Source organism: Crotalus tigris, unplaced genomic scaffold (genome assembly GCF_016545835.1).
Source record: "Crotalus tigris isolate CLP2741 ecotype Arizona unplaced genomic scaffold, ASM1654583v1 scf7180000017771.5222438, whole genome shotgun sequence".
Taxonomy (NCBI): Eukaryota; Metazoa; Chordata; class Lepidosauria; order Squamata; family Viperidae; genus Crotalus; species Crotalus tigris.
Window position 1 is genome coordinate 2,904,465 of NW_024096622.1, and position 18,950 is coordinate 2,923,414.

The 18,950-nt window shown below is 43.7% G+C and overlaps 1 protein-coding gene across 2 annotated transcripts in view; it reads right to left on the minus strand.

Moving 5' to 3' along the window:
• The window catches only part of TP53BP2 (tumor protein p53 binding protein 2), a 65,786-nt gene extending 51,413 nt beyond the window's left edge, over window positions 1-14,373 (minus strand). For both annotated transcript variants that reach the window (XM_039341689.1, XM_039341690.1), the window contains exon 1: window positions 14,040-14,373. In XM_039341689.1, the coding sequence (XP_039197623.1) occupies window positions 14,040-14,066 (27 nt within the window). In that variant the 5' untranslated portion in view covers window positions 14,067-14,373. The remainder of the gene's footprint in view (window positions 1-14,039) is intronic.
• Between the last annotated feature and the right edge of the window lie 4,577 nt (window positions 14,374-18,950).

Sequence of the window (18,950 nt, forward strand, 5' to 3'; positions counted from 1 at the left end):
TATTTATAATTATAAACACTCTAAACCATTTAATAGGAAAGAGAATAGCAATGGGAACATTACAACAGCTGCAAAATTCTTGTACAAATTTCACTTACATAGAATGCCAAAGACAAAGATGTGGGATTAATTGCACAAATGCCCATGGACATCTCCCACAAGGGCCCCAGAGATAACAAACTGACGGCTCTAGACACAGGATGCATTCATCAAACATTTGGACAGACTCTGATAAGAACACCTGCAAGTAGCCTTGCATCTGGAGAGTGTCTGTTATTTGATATATTGTAACCACCCCTATATACGTCTTTTGCTTACGCTGTGTGATGTAAAAAAACCTTAGTAACAATAAAATAGGGTGCAAGAGTCAGCTCTGGGCTCCCATCCCGAGATACCTGTGTGCGTGTCTCATTCTCCATGGGAGACCACCTCATCTGGTGACCCCAACGTGATCCACTGAGGGATACGTCCCTGCCGACCCTTTACTTATCGCCTGGAATAGGCTTGGTGCACCCGACGAAGTTGCTGGCAACTGACTCCTCTTCGTAAGTATGGGGGGTGGAATGTCTCATGCTCAAAAGCAGCATGTGGAAGAGCTGAGGCTACTTGGCAGGAAAAAATATCTTACTGATCAGGAACAGAAATTAACCCGTCACCTTTCTAAATCTGAGGCTGTTAAATTGCTTGCTTATGTATGAGCTAACTGCTCATCCTATCCGGAGTCTGGATCTTTAAAAGTAGATACATGGAGGAAAATTGGCACCGTTCTCCATCAGTCTCCAAGAGCCCCCCCAGAGATTTTGTGCCTTTGGAAAGGGGCGTTGTCTTACCTGAACGCCTTTTCTCAGCAGGATGATGTAGAGTCCAATGGATGGGTTCTATGACAGCCTTCCTGCCTGGCAGACTGGGTAAAAACTTTGGCCACACCCTTCCTTTGGGCGTGACCCCAGTTTTGACTTAGGCGAGAAACTTTGTTGGAATTAATACTGTAGCTCTTTATCTTATACCTGCCTAGACCTAATACCTGGGTGGGCTTGGACTCTACATCATCCTGCTGAGAAAAGGCGTTCAGGTAAGACAACGCCCCTTCTCCAGCAGGATGGCTGTAGAGTCCAATGGATGGGACATACCAAAGCCCTCATGTCCCCCTGGGAGGGAATGTCTAGACCACTAAATCCTGAGCAGATACGACTTGCTGTAGCACTCTTCTACCAAAGGCAGCATCTACTGCGGCAAAGGAGTCTAAACGGTAATGCCGAATGAAGACAGAAGGCGAAGACCAAGTTGCGGCCTTGCAAATTTCTTCCACCGACGCTTGTGTCAGCCACGCCGCAGATGTGGCTGCGCTCCGTGTTGAATGGGCAGTCACATGTGTGGGTACTGGCAGTTCCTGCGAGACGTAGGCTTGGGCTATGCAGGCTCTGATCCACCTACCTATGGTAGAAGATGACACCTTCTTTCCCATAGTTGATGGTTGAAAGGAAACAAATAATGCTTCCGTCTTGCGGAAGGCCGAAGTGCGTTTCACGTAGAAACACAGCGCTCTACGCACGTCCAGCTTGTGCCATCTATGCTCTAGCCTATGTTTGGGTTTTGGGCAGAAATCAGGAAGAGTCAGTTCCTGAGATCTGTGGAAGATGCTGTTTACCTTCGGAATGAAAACCGGATCTGGTCTAAGGACGACCTTGTCCTTGAAGAAGGTACAAAGATCCTTCCTTACTGACAGTGCCGCTAGTTCTGAGATTCTCCTTGCTGAAGTAATTGCCACAAGGAAGGCTACCTTCAGCGATAGGTGATGAAGAGAACATGATTCAAGAGGCTCAAAGGGTGCTGATGTCAAAGCTAGAAGAACTTTGGGCAAGTTCCAAGACGGGTACCTGTGTATGACAGGGGGTTTTGTGTTGGCCGCCCCTTTTAAAAAGGCGCTGATCGCCGGATGCTGCGCTAGGGAGGTTAAGTTGTCACAGGAAAGTACAGTTGAGAGGGCCGATACCTGTCTGCGAATAGTGTTGACTGATAGGCCCTTATTAAGACCCTCCAAGAGATAATCTAGGATATTGGGGATAGATACTGCGGCTGGATCTAGGCGGAGAGGGACGCACCACCTGCAGAAACCTTTCCATGTAGCATCGTAAATCCTGTTAGTGGACGATCGTCGTGATGCTTGCATGATCGATATCACCCCTGCCGAGTAGGATTGCTTGGCTAAACTTTGCCGCTCAAATGCCAAACGGCTAGTTGTAGCCACTGGGGATCTGGGTGCAAAACCTTGCCCTGGCTGAGGCTTACTCTGTCCGGGGGGATCCTCCATGGGGGTGATATCGAAAGGTCCACGAGGTCGGCAAACCACGGGCGCCGTGGCCAATGTGGGGCAATGCAGATTACCTCTGCGCCTTCCAGGATCAACTTGCGTGTGGTTGCCGGTATTAAGGGCAGCGGTGGAAAGGCGTACAGGAATTGTGCCAGCCACCGACACCTGAGAGCATCTGTTCCCTCCGACCCCGGAGACGGGAATCTGGAGAAGAACCTGGGGAGCTGTGTGTTCTTGGGGTTGGCAAATAGGTCCAGATGCGATTGTCCGAACCTCCAGGAGATCTCCTCGAACAGAGCCGGATCCAGATGCCATTCCAACTGATCCACCTTGGCTCTGCTCAGGGAGTCTGCCTGGGTATTTGTCTCCCCTGAGATGTGTTCCGCTCTGATGGAACTCACGTTGGTTTCTGCCCACCGAGCCAGAGCTAATGCCTCCTTCATTAGTTCCGCTGATCGCGTTCCCCCCTCCTTGTTTACATGTGCCTTGGCTGCTACATTGTCCGTTAATACGAGGACGTGTCTTCTTGTTACTAGGTGGGAGAGATGACGTAGGGCCAGGTGGATGGCCCGAAGCTCTAGCCAGTTGATGCTGTGTGAAAGATCCTTCTGGTCCCACTGGCCCTGAGCTATCTGGGTTCCCAGATGGGTTCCCCATCCGAATAGGCCCGCGTCTGTCGTGAGCGTGACCCTGTTCGGCTCCCTGAATATACTCCCCTTGAGTATCATGGGAGATATCCACCATTTCAGTGATCTCATCACCTGTACTGGTACCAAGACCTTCCTGTTGGAGGTACTGAGATTCCTCCTCTGGTAGGGTAGAAGGAACCACTGCAACTCCCTCGAGTGGAGCCTTGCCCATGGGACAATGCCCATGCAAGATATCATCTTTCCCAGGAGTTTCGAGAGCTGTATCAAGGGCACTCTCCTGATTCTCTGAATTTGGTGAACTAGCTTGGAAATGCTGGTCTGCCGCTCCTGGGAAAGGTATACCCTGCACTGCGATGAGTCTATCACTGCGCCTAGGTGCTGGAGTCTCCTTGAGGGGGTGAGGTGGCTCTTGTCTATATTGACCGAGAATCCATGCCCTTGTAGGTTTCGGATTGTGGTCTGGAGGTCTGCCTTTGCTTGCTCCTGCGAGCTGGACTGAATCAAGATGTCGTCCAGATAGAACTGTACGCGTACCGGCATCAGCCTGAGATGGGCCGCTATTACAGCTAGGATCTTGGTAAATACCCTTAGGGCTGAGGATAGCCCGAAGGGTAGGGCCCTGTATTGGTAATGCCGGCCCGCGTACGTAAATCTGAGGAATTTCCGGTAACTGGGGTGAATGGGGATATGCAGGTACGCCTCCGTGAGATCTATTGAGGACAGGAGGTCGCCCTTCCTGACGCTGGCCAGGATGGATTTCAAGGACTGCATCTTGAACCTCCTGTAGTTTACATAATAATTCAGGCCCTTCAGGTCCAATATTGCTCTCCACCCTCCGGATGTCTTCGGGATCACAAAGAGGATGGAATAGAATCCTCTTCCTTCTTCTCCCTTTGGTACCCTCTCTATGGCCTGGATTGACAGGTGAGCTATGGCCGAAGTTACCAACCTTGCCTTGTGTACCTTTCTGGAGATGGGACATCTGATGAACCGGTTTGGTGGGGGAGAACAAAAGTCTAAGGTCAGGCCATGTCTGATCGTCTCCAAGACCCAGGCGTCGATAGTGGTCTGCTCCCAGACCGATGAAATTCCTTAACCGACCGCCTATGGGTGTGTCCTGTCTGGCGTCACTTGGTGCGCTTAAAGGATCTGCCTCCCGATCCCCTAAATGGACGTCTGGACTGGAACTGGCCTCTGGCTCCCGTGTTTTGGCGATCCTGGGGCCGATCCTGTCTCGGGTAGAAGGATCGTGAGCCTCTGGGCCAGTCCCAGGATTGCCCTGACCGAAAGGGCTGTCTCCAGTCCCAGGGGCTTCCTGGACGGAAGCCCTGCCTCCGGAACTCTTGATTGCCTCTCCTATCTAACTTCTTTGATGGGTGTACTAGGATCTTTCTCTTATCTCTACCTTCACTGACATGTGGGTCCAGTATGGATCCAAATAATAATGCTCCACTGTATTTGGACGTCGAGAGCCGCCACTTGGACCTCAGTTCTGTCTTCCAATTTTTGAGCCACAGTAGTCTACGCGAGGCCACTGTGGCTGTGATGGATCTTGCCGCATTCTTTGTTGCGTACAGCGAAGCGTCAGCCATGAATTGAGAGGCCGCGAGGATCTTGGCCAAGGTTTGGTGTATTCTGACCTGATCTGGAGTTCCCTCAACCACATGATACAGGCTCTCGCGAAGAATGATGATGAAGTAGCTGCTTTGGCCGCCCAGGCTGCAGCCATGTGGGAACGACGGAGGGAGTGTTCAAATTTCTTTTCTTCAGGCTTCAAGGCCTCCGCCATGTCTCCTGGAATCGCGGAGGTAGAAAATAATGAGATCAAGGGGTTATCTACCGTAGGAACCTCTAACATATCCGAGAAGGAGGGAGAGACATTGAACAGCTTTCTTTCCACGCTATTGGGTGCCGGTGGGCTTGCAAGGGAAGACCATTGTTCCTCTACCGTGGTCAGGAAGACCTCCGGACAGGGAATGTACTTGTCCTGTGGGACTTTTTTGGCAAATAGAGGATTGGCCTCCTTGCTTGTAGAGGGCTTCTCTTCCTGTACTGATGTCAAGCTGACCGTAGAGACTGCCTTTATCAGAAGTGATTTGAGGAGTACTGGATCAAAGAGGCCAGAGCTCGTCGTCTGCTCAGGTGCGGTGCCCTCATCCTCCGAAAGGGGCATGTCTGACATGTCAAGGTCTAATGAGTCACCCTCTCCTATTTGAGAGGAAGTCTCAGAAATGTTAGTAGGGGGCGGCCTAATTCGTCCCTTATGGGATGTGTGAAAGGCCACTTGTCCCCTAGAAGCCATGAACTGGGAAAAGGCATCCTGCATGAATGCCTGAAATTGTGCCGACCATATGTCCTCCTGCGCTCTGTCACTGGACGTGGCAGCAGTGGGAGTATGGTCAGGTGAAGATGCTGGTGAGGAGGGATTGGAGGAATCCAACTGTTCAGTTTCCCCAGGAGGAGACCAAGTTTTGAGGACTTCCTGGGCAGTAGGTTCTGGAATGGGTGCCACCAATGGGACAGGGGAAACCATGCTTGTCCCATTGGAACTGGACCTCTGTGCCCTGGTAAATTGTCGTTCTAGAGCCAAATGTCTCCTCAAGGCCTCTCGCTCAGCCGTTTTAGATTGTCCCTTTTGGGTAAGATGCTTTATTTTAGCCTTCTTCTTCCTCCCCACCTCTGGCTCAGAGGATCTGCGCTTTTGTTGTTGTTGTGGAGGGGACAATTGAGGGACCTGCATGGCTGAATATGAGACATTGTCTGCCATTGTGCCAGGTACCCCGAGTAGGCAATACCTGGAGTGGGGATTTAAGGTACGCAGATCAGTCGCAGATAATTGGGACTGAAAGTCCTCCTCTGCATAGACAAACAATGGCCGGACAGACAGGATCCTTTGGACAAGAAGGTCCTGCAAGGCAGTGACTAAAGGTCACAATAGGAACAGCTAGATGAAAATTATTCCTCTTCACTTCCTCACTTAGGTCCAGACCTGATAGAGTCAAATATTTCTCCCCAATCTGTGGCTGTGGCAACAGACCACGATCAGAAATGATGGCAGTTCGTCTTTTTTTCCCCTCTTCCTTCCTCTTGCTACAATATATTGTAGGTAACCTCCGTCAGGCAATTTGCACGAAGGATCTTTCCCCTTATCAGCAAAGGAAACAGCTCCGGATGGTAGGCCCACCCACAAGGGAAAACGGCGGGTTAATCCGCTCGTTTAAAATGGCGAATGGGAGGAAGCCACGCCTCCCAATAGTAGCCGGTGGAAGACCAGGAGGCTCAAAAATGGCGGATCCTAACTGCCGCTCTGACTCCTTGCTATCCTCCCAGCAAGAAGGGAATCGCCGGTTAAGCTGCCCTTTCGGGCCTTAAAGGGGCTGCGCCTCTCCGCTGAGGGGAGGAACGGCGCCGCAGCTCTGCCGGCCGGTCAGAACGTGGATTCTTGCGCCGCTCAGCTGTTTGATGCCGAGCGGCGCCGCGGCTCTGTTGGCCGATGGGGCTGTAATTTCCCGCGCCGCTCAGCTGTTTAGCGCCGAGCGGCGCCTCGGCTCTCTCGGCTGAACGGAATGAAGATCCCCGCGCCAATCAGCTGTTCGGAGATCGGCGATCGATCCGGTGACCGACCCGAGCCCCCCTGGCTAGCCGCCCTGAAGATACTCTCACCACTCCGACGATCCGGTAATGGCTCCGAGTCAGCTGCCAGTGATCCTTGCTTGCCAATTTATAATCTGGAAGAGGAGATTTTGCCTTTTTTTGGGGTGAAATTCTTTCTTTTTCTAAGAGCTGATTCTCGCACTTCTACCAGGCTTCGAGACTGAGTCAAAACTGGGGTCACGCCCAAAAGAAGGGTGTGGCCAATGTTTTTACCCAGTCTGCCAGGCAGGAAGGCTGTCATAGAACCCATCCATTGGACTCTACAGCCATCCTGCTGGAGAAATTGCCTATACTCTGATTCAAACCTATGCTGACTCGCCTCATCAGCCTTTATTAGATCCTCCACCGTATAAAAATCCGTCTGTTATGTTAGCCACTCCCTTGCCCCCTGGAGCAGGTTTTAACCCTCCCTCTGCCACTGCAAATTCTACAGCCTCTCCTGTTCCTGCCACGGTGCCGCCTCTCTCCCGGCCCGGAATCATCCGTGGTGCTTTTCAAAAGGCTTTAAACAATGGTGATTTAAGCGTTTCTGAACTATCTGAGACAGAGTTGTTCCCTGTTACTTACCAACAGACTGCAACAGGCTTAGTAGTTGATTGGGAGGCACTTCCCCTGGCTATGATCAGAGGATTGAAAAAGGCTACAAAAGATTATGGCATAACCAGTCCCTATACTAGAGGACTGATACATTCAATTGCTAGTGCATATCGAATGTTGCCTCAAGATTGGAAAGATCTGTTCCGCATGCTTCTTAACGGAACACAATACGTAGTCTTTGAATCTGAATATAAAAGAGAGGCACAAAAGAGGTTCACAATGGACAGCAGAACAACTCTTTGGAGAAGGCAATTTTGCTACCCTTAATGCTCAAGCTCAAACTTTTACTCCCTTTGCATTTCCTATTATTAATGCTTGTGTTCTTTCTGCCATGGCTCGTGTTGATGAGTCTGGCACCCCGATTCAATCTTTTTCTGCCATTCGCCAAACTGCAACTGAATCCTATGCAGACTTTGTGAATCGCTTGCAAGTTGCCATTGAGCGTCAAATTTCAAACAGAGATGCAGCAAATGAAATCCTCATAAAATTGGCTTATGAATATGCAAATACAGACTGCCAGTCCATTCTTAAACCAATTGTTTCTAGTCCCACGGCCACTCTGGCAGACTTTCTTAAAGCCTGTCACATTGTGGGAACCAATGCTTTTCAAATGGACACTCTTGCAGCTGCAATCCAAAAGGGGAATCAACCCCAAGGCACTTGCTTCAATTGTACTCTTCAGATGTATTGCAACTTTCTCTTGCTGACTGGGCAGGATCTGTTTCCTGTCATATTCCCTCTGACCCTCGCTTCCAACTCCTTAATAATGTTTCAATTTCTCTGCATTCTCCCATTTCTTCCTCTCCCATTCCTAACGCTGTCACCCTGTATGTTGATGGCAGCAAGACTTATGGTTCATGTGTATGGAAGGAGGGTGAACAATGGCACACAAAAATTACTCCTCCTCAAACTTCTGCTCAGCTTGCTGGAACTTGCCGCTACAATTCTGGCCTTACAAACTTTTTCTTCTGAACCTTTTAATCTTATTTTAGATAGTCTTTATGTATATAAAGTTCTCACCTCTTTATCTGATTCATATGTGTCACCCTCATTGGATGACTCTCTCCTCAGTCTATTTCTCACACTTCAATCCCTTCTTCATTCCCGCTCTACTTGTTTTTTTCCTGCTCATATTAGAAGTCACCAACCTTTCCCTGGTATTATCTCCGAAGGCAATGCCAAGGCGGATGCTGCCGCTTTGGCCGCCTCCACCCACCAGGATGTTTCTGTCCTTGTTTTAACTCCATGGGACAGCCATTCATATTTTCATCAAAATAAGAAGGCTTTAATGAAACAATTTTCTTTAACAGCTACGGAGGCTGCGGCTATCATACAGCAATGTCCCACCTGCAGCCTCCAAGCACGCTCTGTTCCTCAAGGGGTCAACCCAAGAGGGACGCAGAGCTGTCAACTTTGGCAAATGGATGTTACGCAATATTTGCCATTTGCCCCTTGGAAATATTTGCATGTTTCCATTGACACCTATTCAGGTTTTATTATGGCCACCCCCCAAAGGGGTGAGTCTGCTAAACACATTATTAATCATTGTATTCGTACTTTTTCTACCCTGGGCAATCCAAAAGAAATTAAGACTGATAACTCTCCTGCTTATACCAGCACCTCCTTTGCGCAGTTTTGCTCTCGCTGGTCTATTGTTCATAAATTTGGCATTCCATATAACTCCACTGGTCAAGCGATCGTGGAACGAGCCAATCAGACCGTAAAAAGGGCTCTAGACATGCATGTAAAAAAGAAAGGGGAAAATACCCCCGGCTTGCCTGGGATACAAAACACTCTTAATCTTGTACTTTTTACCTTAAACTTTTTGAATGTTTCTGGCACCCCGGGCTCAACTGCCGCAAGCAGGCATTTTTCTGCTTCTCCCACAGATTCTTCACGCCCCCAGGTATACTATCGACGTTTGCCTGATCCCACCTGGAAAGGGCCTGCCTCCCTCATTACTTGGGGTCGAGGCTATGCTGCAATAGATGACCATGGCGAGATCATTTGGACTCCAGCTCGTTGTGTTCGTCCTTATATGGCTCAACGTACACCACCTCAGCCAGGCATATGAGGATCAGGGACTGTGGGCTTTTAATGCTTTTGTACGGGATGCCAGGCGCACTGCTCTTACACTTAACGTCACGAACTGTTGGATCTGCATGCAAATTCCTGGTGACAGTCGTGGTGGTCTTATTTTCCATGCCATTCCGTTCAATGAAACAGGATGGAAGCAGCTGTGGAGCATAACTACAGAGACATTGAATATGACATATGCTGTGGGCGCTCGTATAATGGAACCTGCCAGATTTTGTTTTTATAGCACAGGATTATTCCGTACTGCTACTTATTTGGGAACTTATAGTAATTGTCAACAAGTTATTATATGGAATTCAGCAAAGAAATGCATATCCATCAAAAGCAACCTTACTAAGATAAATGACACTTATCAAAGCAATCAATGGACAAACATCAGTACCTACATGGCTTGCCTTGACATGGAATCCATAATAACATTTGCTAATGAGTCTCACCAGGGTTATTATGAGTTACCCGATATGTGGCTACTATGTGGCCGTAGAGCCTATCGCCAGGTGCCTAAGGATTGGAAAGGCACCTGTACACTGGGCCTTTTGACTCCTGCTGTATATGCCTTGCCTCATCTCCCTGATGGACGCCTGCGGAACAAACGTGATACTGGCTCCTCAGATCCACCCCTAACATTGGGTGGTAGTTTAGAGACTCAAATCAGCAGAGGGATTCTACCCAATCTAGGAGTTGCCATGAACTATAGGGACCTTCATTTACTTAACAATTGGACTGTTCATATGTTTAATGAAACAATCAACAGCATTAAAATGATTAATCAAGAAATGGGGGAAATAAGGGAAGTAGTTTTGCAAAATCGGTATGCTTTAGATATTATTTTAGCAGCAAAAGGCGGTGTATGTGCCTTAATTCATTCTCATTGTTGTATGTATATACATGATTTTCAACCTAATATTTCTGCTACAGCCAGGAAAATGGAATCTTTGCTCCAAAATAATCCCTTACGCAGTGATGGATCAGGCACCGTGGATATCTGGGGTGCCCTTTGGTCCTGGCTACCAGATGGATCCTGGCTACGATCTTTGATTTCTATTATAGTAACCATTTTGATATTATTTGTATTGCTATGTTGTTGCATTCAATGTATTCCCTCCCTCCTGCAAATGTGCAAAAATGTTACGCCCTCCACTAGGAAGGACGCCTTAATCAGTGAATCAAGATCCCTTCTGGAACTGGAAGTGAGTAACATTGAAAAAACAAAAGGAGGAGATGTGGGATTAATTGCACAAATGCCCATGGACATCTCCCACAAGGGCCCCAGAGATAACAAACGGACCGCTCTAGACACAGGATGTATTCATCAAACATTTGGACAGACTCTGATAAGAACACCTGCAGTAGCCTTGCATCTGGAGAGTGTCTGTTATTTGATATATTGTAACCACCCCTATATACGTCTTTTGCTTACGCTGTATGATGTAAAAAAACCTTAGTAACAATAAAATAGGGTGCAAGAGTCAGCTCTGGGCTCCCATCCCGAGATACCTGTGTGCGTGTCTCATTCTCCATGGGAGACCACCTCACAAAGATATGGACAAAACATTATAATATCAATACAGATTATTAAAGGAGATACTTTCTTGTACTCCCTTACAAGGGAGTAAGGCTTACAAGGCACAAGGTGAAATCTGATAATAAAGTAAAAACAAAAATATTATCTGAAACACGCTGTACAATATTGTAACCAATGTCTACCATTCACAGCAAATTTATATGGCATTAGTTCAGAGGGGTCAAACTGCCAGCCCACATGCCAGACGGATCATCCAAAAGCCGCGCTCACCCTATTGCCGGCAATGGCAAAACCATCCTGATACATTGCACGTCATGTGACATCGCGAGTTTGACATGTCTGCATTAGATTGTTATCAGTAAATGATATCAGAATAAAAACAATGGGGTCCATTCCTGAGGGCAAACTCTGGATCCAACTTATTATTTAAAAATGAAGAAATTCTAGATTTTAATATTATAATTGCATATACAAATATATGTTAATATGAACTAATGTAAAATTATTTGAAGAAATTTCCCTAAAAAACAAAATGTTACTTAATAAGAAAGGCCTTTAAAGGCAACAGGACCACTTGCTTCCTTTAATTATGATACTGTACTCTTTTAAAACAAACATACTATTATGTTTATTCATTTTTCCAATATTACTCTATTATTATATACTTCAATAATATATATGCTTCTGGATGATATCTACTAAAGCATTAATTATATCACCACTATCATCAAAGGAAGCATTTATCTCCTTTCAATAGTTACTGTAAATATTCAATGAAGTTGTTTAGAAATATGAAATATAAATAAATAATAACCAAGATCACTTAAAATCTGTTTCCAATTACAATATTGATCTATTAATGCAGTTTGAAATTCTGTTTCACAAAACCTACTGAATACTGAAAGTTACCTAATTCGGTTATTTCATTAATGCAAAGTTTTCAATAGCATTGCTGAGAGAAATCAGATGCACTCCAGGGGTAGGCAACCTTGGCTCTTTTATGACTCGTGGATTTCAACTCCCAGAATTCCTGCGCCAGCCATGCTGAGGGGAAAGAGAGAGAGGTTTCCAAGCTGAGCCATGCTGACTCAGGAATTCGGGGAGTCTTAAACAAGCCAAGGTTGCCTACCCCTGCAATAGCCCAACACAATATACCTATTCCACTCAATAGATAGTTTGACACGTTATACACTGGCATTTGAAGAAATCACCACTTTTTTCTTTTAAAAAAAATGTAGAAACTCTAGCCCTTAGGAGGCAGAGTATAAAAAATACAAGACAGGAAAGCAGCTTTGTTGGAGTTTACAGTTAAAAGACATGCAAGATTAACCTTGGTTACAATTTGGACAGGCCTCCAAGGAATTTGAGGACTTTATGTCAAAAGGTAAAACAAAAATTTTCCCTGAGGAAAACGGTGACAAGCCATTTACAGACTTTTCCAGTGAGGTTCATATATTGTACTAAGCTATTATTTGTTTTACTGAATAAATAACATTGCTACAACATATTTATAAAAAAGTTAACTTCAAATCATAGTTTATAAAGCACTAGGAAGTGATTCACAGCACAGCTTAAAATCAGGATACCATTCTCAAGTTAGATATAATTATGGCGAACCAAGCCCTGGAAGGAAGGGGAAGTGTCAGCTGGGACACCAGCAGAAGCAGGAGCTAAAGAAGAGGAGGAAATGCATAGGAAAGGTGGGAGACAGGTGAGCTGCCGGACAAAGCATTCATGGTTTGCCATAAATTCAGAAGTACCACAGCATTCCATGTTTGACTTCTGCTGAACTGTAGCCAATTCAAAAATCGTTTAATAGAACCTCTAAAATGCATTTCATACACACCCCTAAAAACAAACAAGATGAAAATGATTCATTAGTAGTTCAGTGTATAACATGAATACAACCATGAACAGTTCATTATTCTTGTAAACCTAAAATTAGCATGGTGATTCTTTTTACTCTTATATTTGAACAACACAAAGACAAAACCAAGAAACACAGCAAAACTTTTAGAAAACAAATTACGTAATTGTTCATATTATAGCAGGCACATATTAGAAGTATACAGATAAAAAAATTAGGTCACTAGTTCAACTGTCTGTTTAGTAACAGGATTTCAAATTTAAACATAATTAATGATTATCTAGGACGGTTTTACCTGAACCCAGCCAAATGACAACTGCCCACCTCTTACTGCTAAATATTTTTACTGTTACAAGGTGTTTTTTAATATCAAGTTTGAATATTTATTCCCGTAGTTTTATTTCATGTCCCTTACTCTGAAAGATAAAGAATGTGTGCCAGCCTTATTTTTATCAGTGTTTATATACTTTCTATATAAAGCTCTTGAATTGTCTTTTCTCAAAGTTAAACTTCCGCCATTCCCTTAATCTCTCTTAACAAGCTATAGCTTCTAGTCCTTTCATCCTCCAAATTGCTTTTCTTTGAACTTGTTCTAAGTGTGTCTGAATCATCCTTAAATATGCCCAGAACTGAACAATAAATAAGATGTGGTCTGAAAAATACAACTATTACTTCCCATGATTTGGAAAACATCGCTTTTGCTAATGTAACCTAAAATTGCATTTGCCTCTTCTTTCTGCAGCTACATCAGCTGCTGACTCAACAGCTCTACACCAGTCATTATAAATCTTGCTTACAAGAAACATCTTTTTCTTTAAATGCCAGGAAGCTATCTCTTCGGAACAAGACTTGTAGAAATCGGAATACTTTGGAGTCGGCAGATTAGCAAAAGTGTTCTTGAGAGTCTTCGAAGCCACAATAGCTCTTTCTCTCCATTTTCTCAAGGTTGCGAGAAGCAGGAACAGCAGCTCCATTTGCCGAGTCTCTCGTTCTCCTGAGTCTCCCCATCTTAAATCATCTGAGGACAATCGACCCTCTCCCTAAGCGGCAACTGCTGCCCGTAAGGCACTCAGAAACAATCCGGCGTCCCTAATGCGCGTTCCCATACTAACCTCTCGTTTTCGAACTTTTGCCCCCAATATTTCCACTGTATGAAGTTGCTGAAGGAAAGGAAGAAGAGCGGCAGCCGTAAGTCCGATCCGCGTTCCACCTCCAGCCGAAACGACGGCGACTTGGAAGCCGACCTAACCCTCCACTTTGGATCAGGAAAAGGGTGACTTCTTCCACCTTCCCCCCCCCCACCACCACACACACACGTTCACGTAAACGTACACTTACCGGCATCATCTTAGCTCCGAAACGCATTGAGGCGGGTGGTGCAGGTTCCGGGACCGGGACCGGGACCAATGACTGGGGCCTGGGGAGGCGGAGCGGCCTGCCGTCTTTCCCTAGGAACCTGTTGCAAGAGGCGGTCCGGATCGCGAAGCTTCCCAAATGGCCGTGCGCTTCCTGGCCTGCGATTCCCGCAAAGCCCCGCCGCTCTCGCAGCTCTGGGCTTTGTCTCTTCGAAGCCCCTCCGCGGTCTGCCTCGGCTCAGGCGGCCGCGGCCCTCGAGCCCACTCCGAAACTATTCCCCGCTGGCTCAGCGAGACGGAGGAGTGGAGCCCCGCCTGAGTCCCACCCCCAAATTGGGCTGGGCAGAGCTTCGGAAAGCTCTGTTCTCCTCTTCTCTACTCGCTCAGGGTGGAGGAGAATTAGTGCCCTGGGGCCTAAAGCGAAATTCCCGCCATTAGTTTGGGAACAGCATCGCTTTCCATCTTTTCTCAAGCGTGGCCTGGGGTAGGTTCAGGAATACTCTGCCTGGTTCCTCAGGATTGCGCGAAGGGGAAGCTCACCAGTAATCTATCGCGGCTGAAGTATTCGGCCCTTTATCTTTGTTTGATCCTTGTGCGGGTAATTCCACCCTTTCTTTTGCATTAAATACAGCATTTTTTGTTTTGGCTAGTGTAGCAATTTATTTTTCGAGACGGAGATTTGTTATATTCTAAAGAATCGACTCTTGCATTCCGAGCAAATAGCTATATACTTCCCCAAGGCAGTTAAAGTTTTAAAACAACTTCCTATTGCAAAAGGAAGTTTGTCGTTAATACCATAGTTGGTAAATATTTGCTATGTATTGAAAGATGTTAGACTGAGATTCCATTAAAAGAATCCTATTTTTCCAACACTTGAAACGTTTCAGCAACATTGACATACAACCTTCCATCACTATGATCATTGATATTAAATGAACATGGTTCAAGTAGGATTTGCTAATATGAATTGATTTTTTCCTTTATATTTTCACCCTTTTTGATTATGCAATGAACCCTGCTAGACTACAGGATGCTTTCTTTGTTTTCAGTGTCCTCATAACAAGGCACTGAAACTGAATCACTATCTTAACTAAGATTAAGTGACTCATAATATATGAAAGAAGTACGAAACCAGTTAAATTAAGTACAAGTAACAAGTAGACGTTTCTCAGATCAGAGAGCTCATTCTCATTTATTTTCACTACTGTATATCTGGATATCTTTTCATATTCTGTTTATTTTATCTGCTAAGAGTATGATTCTTATAAAAAATGGTTATATTGAGTTCAACTCATTTTTTTTTCAAAAGACTGAGTATAAGACTGCATCTTTACTTGTTTTCCAAAAATCCATTGAGATATTAAGCATCGAGCCATTTAGAATCTATCTTATTCACATTCAATTGACATAATCTCCCATAGAATTTTTAGAGAAACAAAATCATACTGGAAAATTTAAAATTTGTTTAAAATATGAAGTGCTTGTCTAAATCAACAACTTACAAACTATAAATACATAAAGCAGGAATGAGCAAATGAGGATGTTGGGGAAGCCTGAAGACAATTTATAGCATTTAAAAGATACGATACACCCATGCTCCAGAAAGTAGCCAAGCTAGGACTAAGTGGGGCAAAGGCAAAATGGAAGTTGATTTAATTAAACATTAAGCTTAGTTAACGTGTTAAGTGCTATTGATATTACTGTTGCCCATATGTTTATTTTACTTCCATCAAATTGAAAATGTGAAGATTTTGAGAAGAAATCTGTATACTGTTATAAGAGATTTCAGGGACCATTTGCAGAATTGGAGTCTTAGCTTGCATATTTTTAGTATATAGTACACTGTCCAAGTCATACTAAAACCATATCACTTAAATGTTAGTGAATATTGCATTTAGGATATGTAAATCCAAAATGGATAAGAGCATGTGTGATGAATACATATGTATGTATGTATGTATGTATGTGATATTTTGTTCCTCTTTATATTTCTCCCTCAAGCCCCTAATATTCTGGGGGTTTAATAGAACTTTTTAATTTTTATTAACTACAAATGAGATAGTTCTATTGCAGGATGAGAGTTAGATTTATGGTAGTCAAAAATCAGGAGAAGCCTGGTAGCATCTTTTCAGGCTAATACATTTTATTAAAAAGCATAGCTTTTGTGAACTGTGTAAGACAGCTGTAATGCACTAAAATTTAAAACTTTTCATAAAAATCTATTTGCTTCAGAAAGATGTTAACAATTGTATTAAAAGGCAATCTTAGACTAGTTGGTCCATGGGAAAATTATTTAAAATAACAGGTCACAGCTTGTCCCACCTTTTCAAATTAATTTGGAATTGCCAGCTGTGGATTTTGAATTAGTTGTACTAGTAATCTAATATAATTAGTTGTTCTCTAATAATCATCTTAATACTCAATGTGCTGTTTTGAAGTGTTTTCTTTGGTCATTGCCATGACTGAGAAGAGGAAAAATATATTTGTAATTCAAAAATAAACTTGGAGCTTATAATAAGTATGAAAGAGTTAATTGTACTGTTTGCTGTTCCAGCATGTTGCTAAGAGACACTGTTGAGCTTAGTTAGCCAATGAAAAACATCAGTGATGACATAATAGTGTTGCTATACTTTAACAGTCTTGCTCATCAAAAATTCAGTGAGAATTTGATAGATTACATTAATTGGGAAAACTAAATTTTCATTGCCAATAAAAACTGAGATGTGTCCTTTTTTAAAAATTTTGCTTTCCACTAGAAATCTCGCTGTTCAGGAGCAGTAGCGAATATAAATCTCATTATGAGTTTCGGTTCAGCCATGTACTCTTGATTGCTTTTTTATGTTGCCAAAATTGTTTCAGGCTGGAGAAGAATCAAATAATATTCTACTTGCTGAGAACTTAAAACCAGCAGATCCGAAATGTTAAAACCAACCATTTTCTTTTCTGTGCAATGTACACTAAAATTGCTATGGATAGAGATTATTAGTTTTAATATATAAACTTTATAGTATTCTTTAAAAGAATACTACCAATGAATTTTAACTTAGACTTTTTTGTAGGCTATAATTCTAAATATAAACCTATTATTATTTTGCAACATCTTATTAATACTTCTGAATAATAACGGTTAATTGTTTTAAGTTTTGGTGTTGCGATAATTATTGTTTGGTTATTGAGAGGTTTTAAAGAAAATTGTAGATTTACTTTTAAGACACTAAGCATTATGTTACATTTATATGGTTCTTAACAGTCCCAATGGTCCATTTCCAAGCCCATGTGTTATTGTGAAATTATACAAGTGGCTGCAAAGGATCCAAATAACATTCCTTCAAATCACATGATCCATTCAGGAGTGTTGAAAATACTTTTCTGCAGATATCATTTGGATTAAGAAAGCCACTTTCCATTCACTCAAATTTAAATTAATGGTTATAGGCAAACTACATTTTTTCTGTAGCTTCCACTTCCATTCCAGCTGTACAGTAAATACTGCATGAAATAATATATATATAATATAAATTAAATTGCTTTTTCAAAGTTGGGAGATTGCATTTGATTTAGAATGTGGTCAATAGCAGTCTGGTAGTACCATAGATGTGGTCATTATGTGGTCATTAGGAGTCTGGTAGGAGTTCAGTAGTACACAGATGCAGTATTACAGTGTCACATTGTGCATGCCACAGAGTTGCCATATGCATCATATAAATAACACAAATTATGTAATTAGTGCAGAACATATGATTGACACAAAATATACAGTTTACTTCATTTGATGTCACTTACCTTCCTTGCTCCCCTTTAGATGCACATGGATAGGTAATATATATTATAGCCCTAAGTTACACCAGATGCATTGATTGCCAATTAATTTCTTGTCTCAATTTAAAGTATTGAAATTTTGATTATCATTATTGACTTAAATGGTTGGTATCATGCTGTCTTAGGGATATCTAGGCTACATAAAGGAGGGCTCAGATGATTATCTTCAGGGCTGTGTGGAAGAGTTTCTACAATACCTGATGGATAAAATCACTCAGATTCGCTTTTGGCTGGAGTCCGTGTATCAAGCAAGTCTATTAGAGATGCTCAGGGAACACATTTATCTATTAATTGGCAGCAAGGTCCATGGGGCTGTCAGCACTACTACTTGCTTAATAGATCCTGTCTCTCTGGTTAGTGAAAGTTTCCAATAATGTTGGACTTCTGGGTGGGGGATTAAATATATCATTGCAGGAGGAGGTGTTCCTGACACCCTTTAAGGAGACCATAATCCAGCCCCTCCTTAAGAAGTCAGCATTAGACCCATTCCTAGTATACAACATTCATCCAATCTCTTACCTTCCCCTTTTTAGGGAAGGTGGTGGAAAAAGTAATTGTATTATAGCTCCAGAGGGTTCTGAATGAATCAGATTAACTATATGCCTTCAAGTCAAGTTTCAGGCCTGGTTATGGGACAGAAATGATATTGGTCACCCTTGTCAATAATCTATGGCAAGAGTGGGGATGGGGTAGTGTATTCATCCTTACCCTCCTTGATCTTGGCTTTCGATACCATTGACCATGGTATCCTTCTGGACCAACTGTGGGATTTGGGACTTAGTGGTGCAGTATTGCACTGCTTTGATTCATTTTTCCACAACTGATTCCAATAGGTTGATAGGGATGAGAAGTCTAGCCCACGGCTGCTCTTTTGTAGGATACCACAGAGCACAGTGTTCTCTCAACTCCTTTTTTAACATCTAGATGACGTTGTTTAGTGAGATCATCCAACACCATGGGATGAAATAGCACCAATGATACCTTTACATCTGCATCCCTGGTGATCCAAGTTATGCTGTGGTTGCCCTTTCACTTTGATTGGAGGCTGTAGGAGCCTGGATAGGGGACAAGAGGT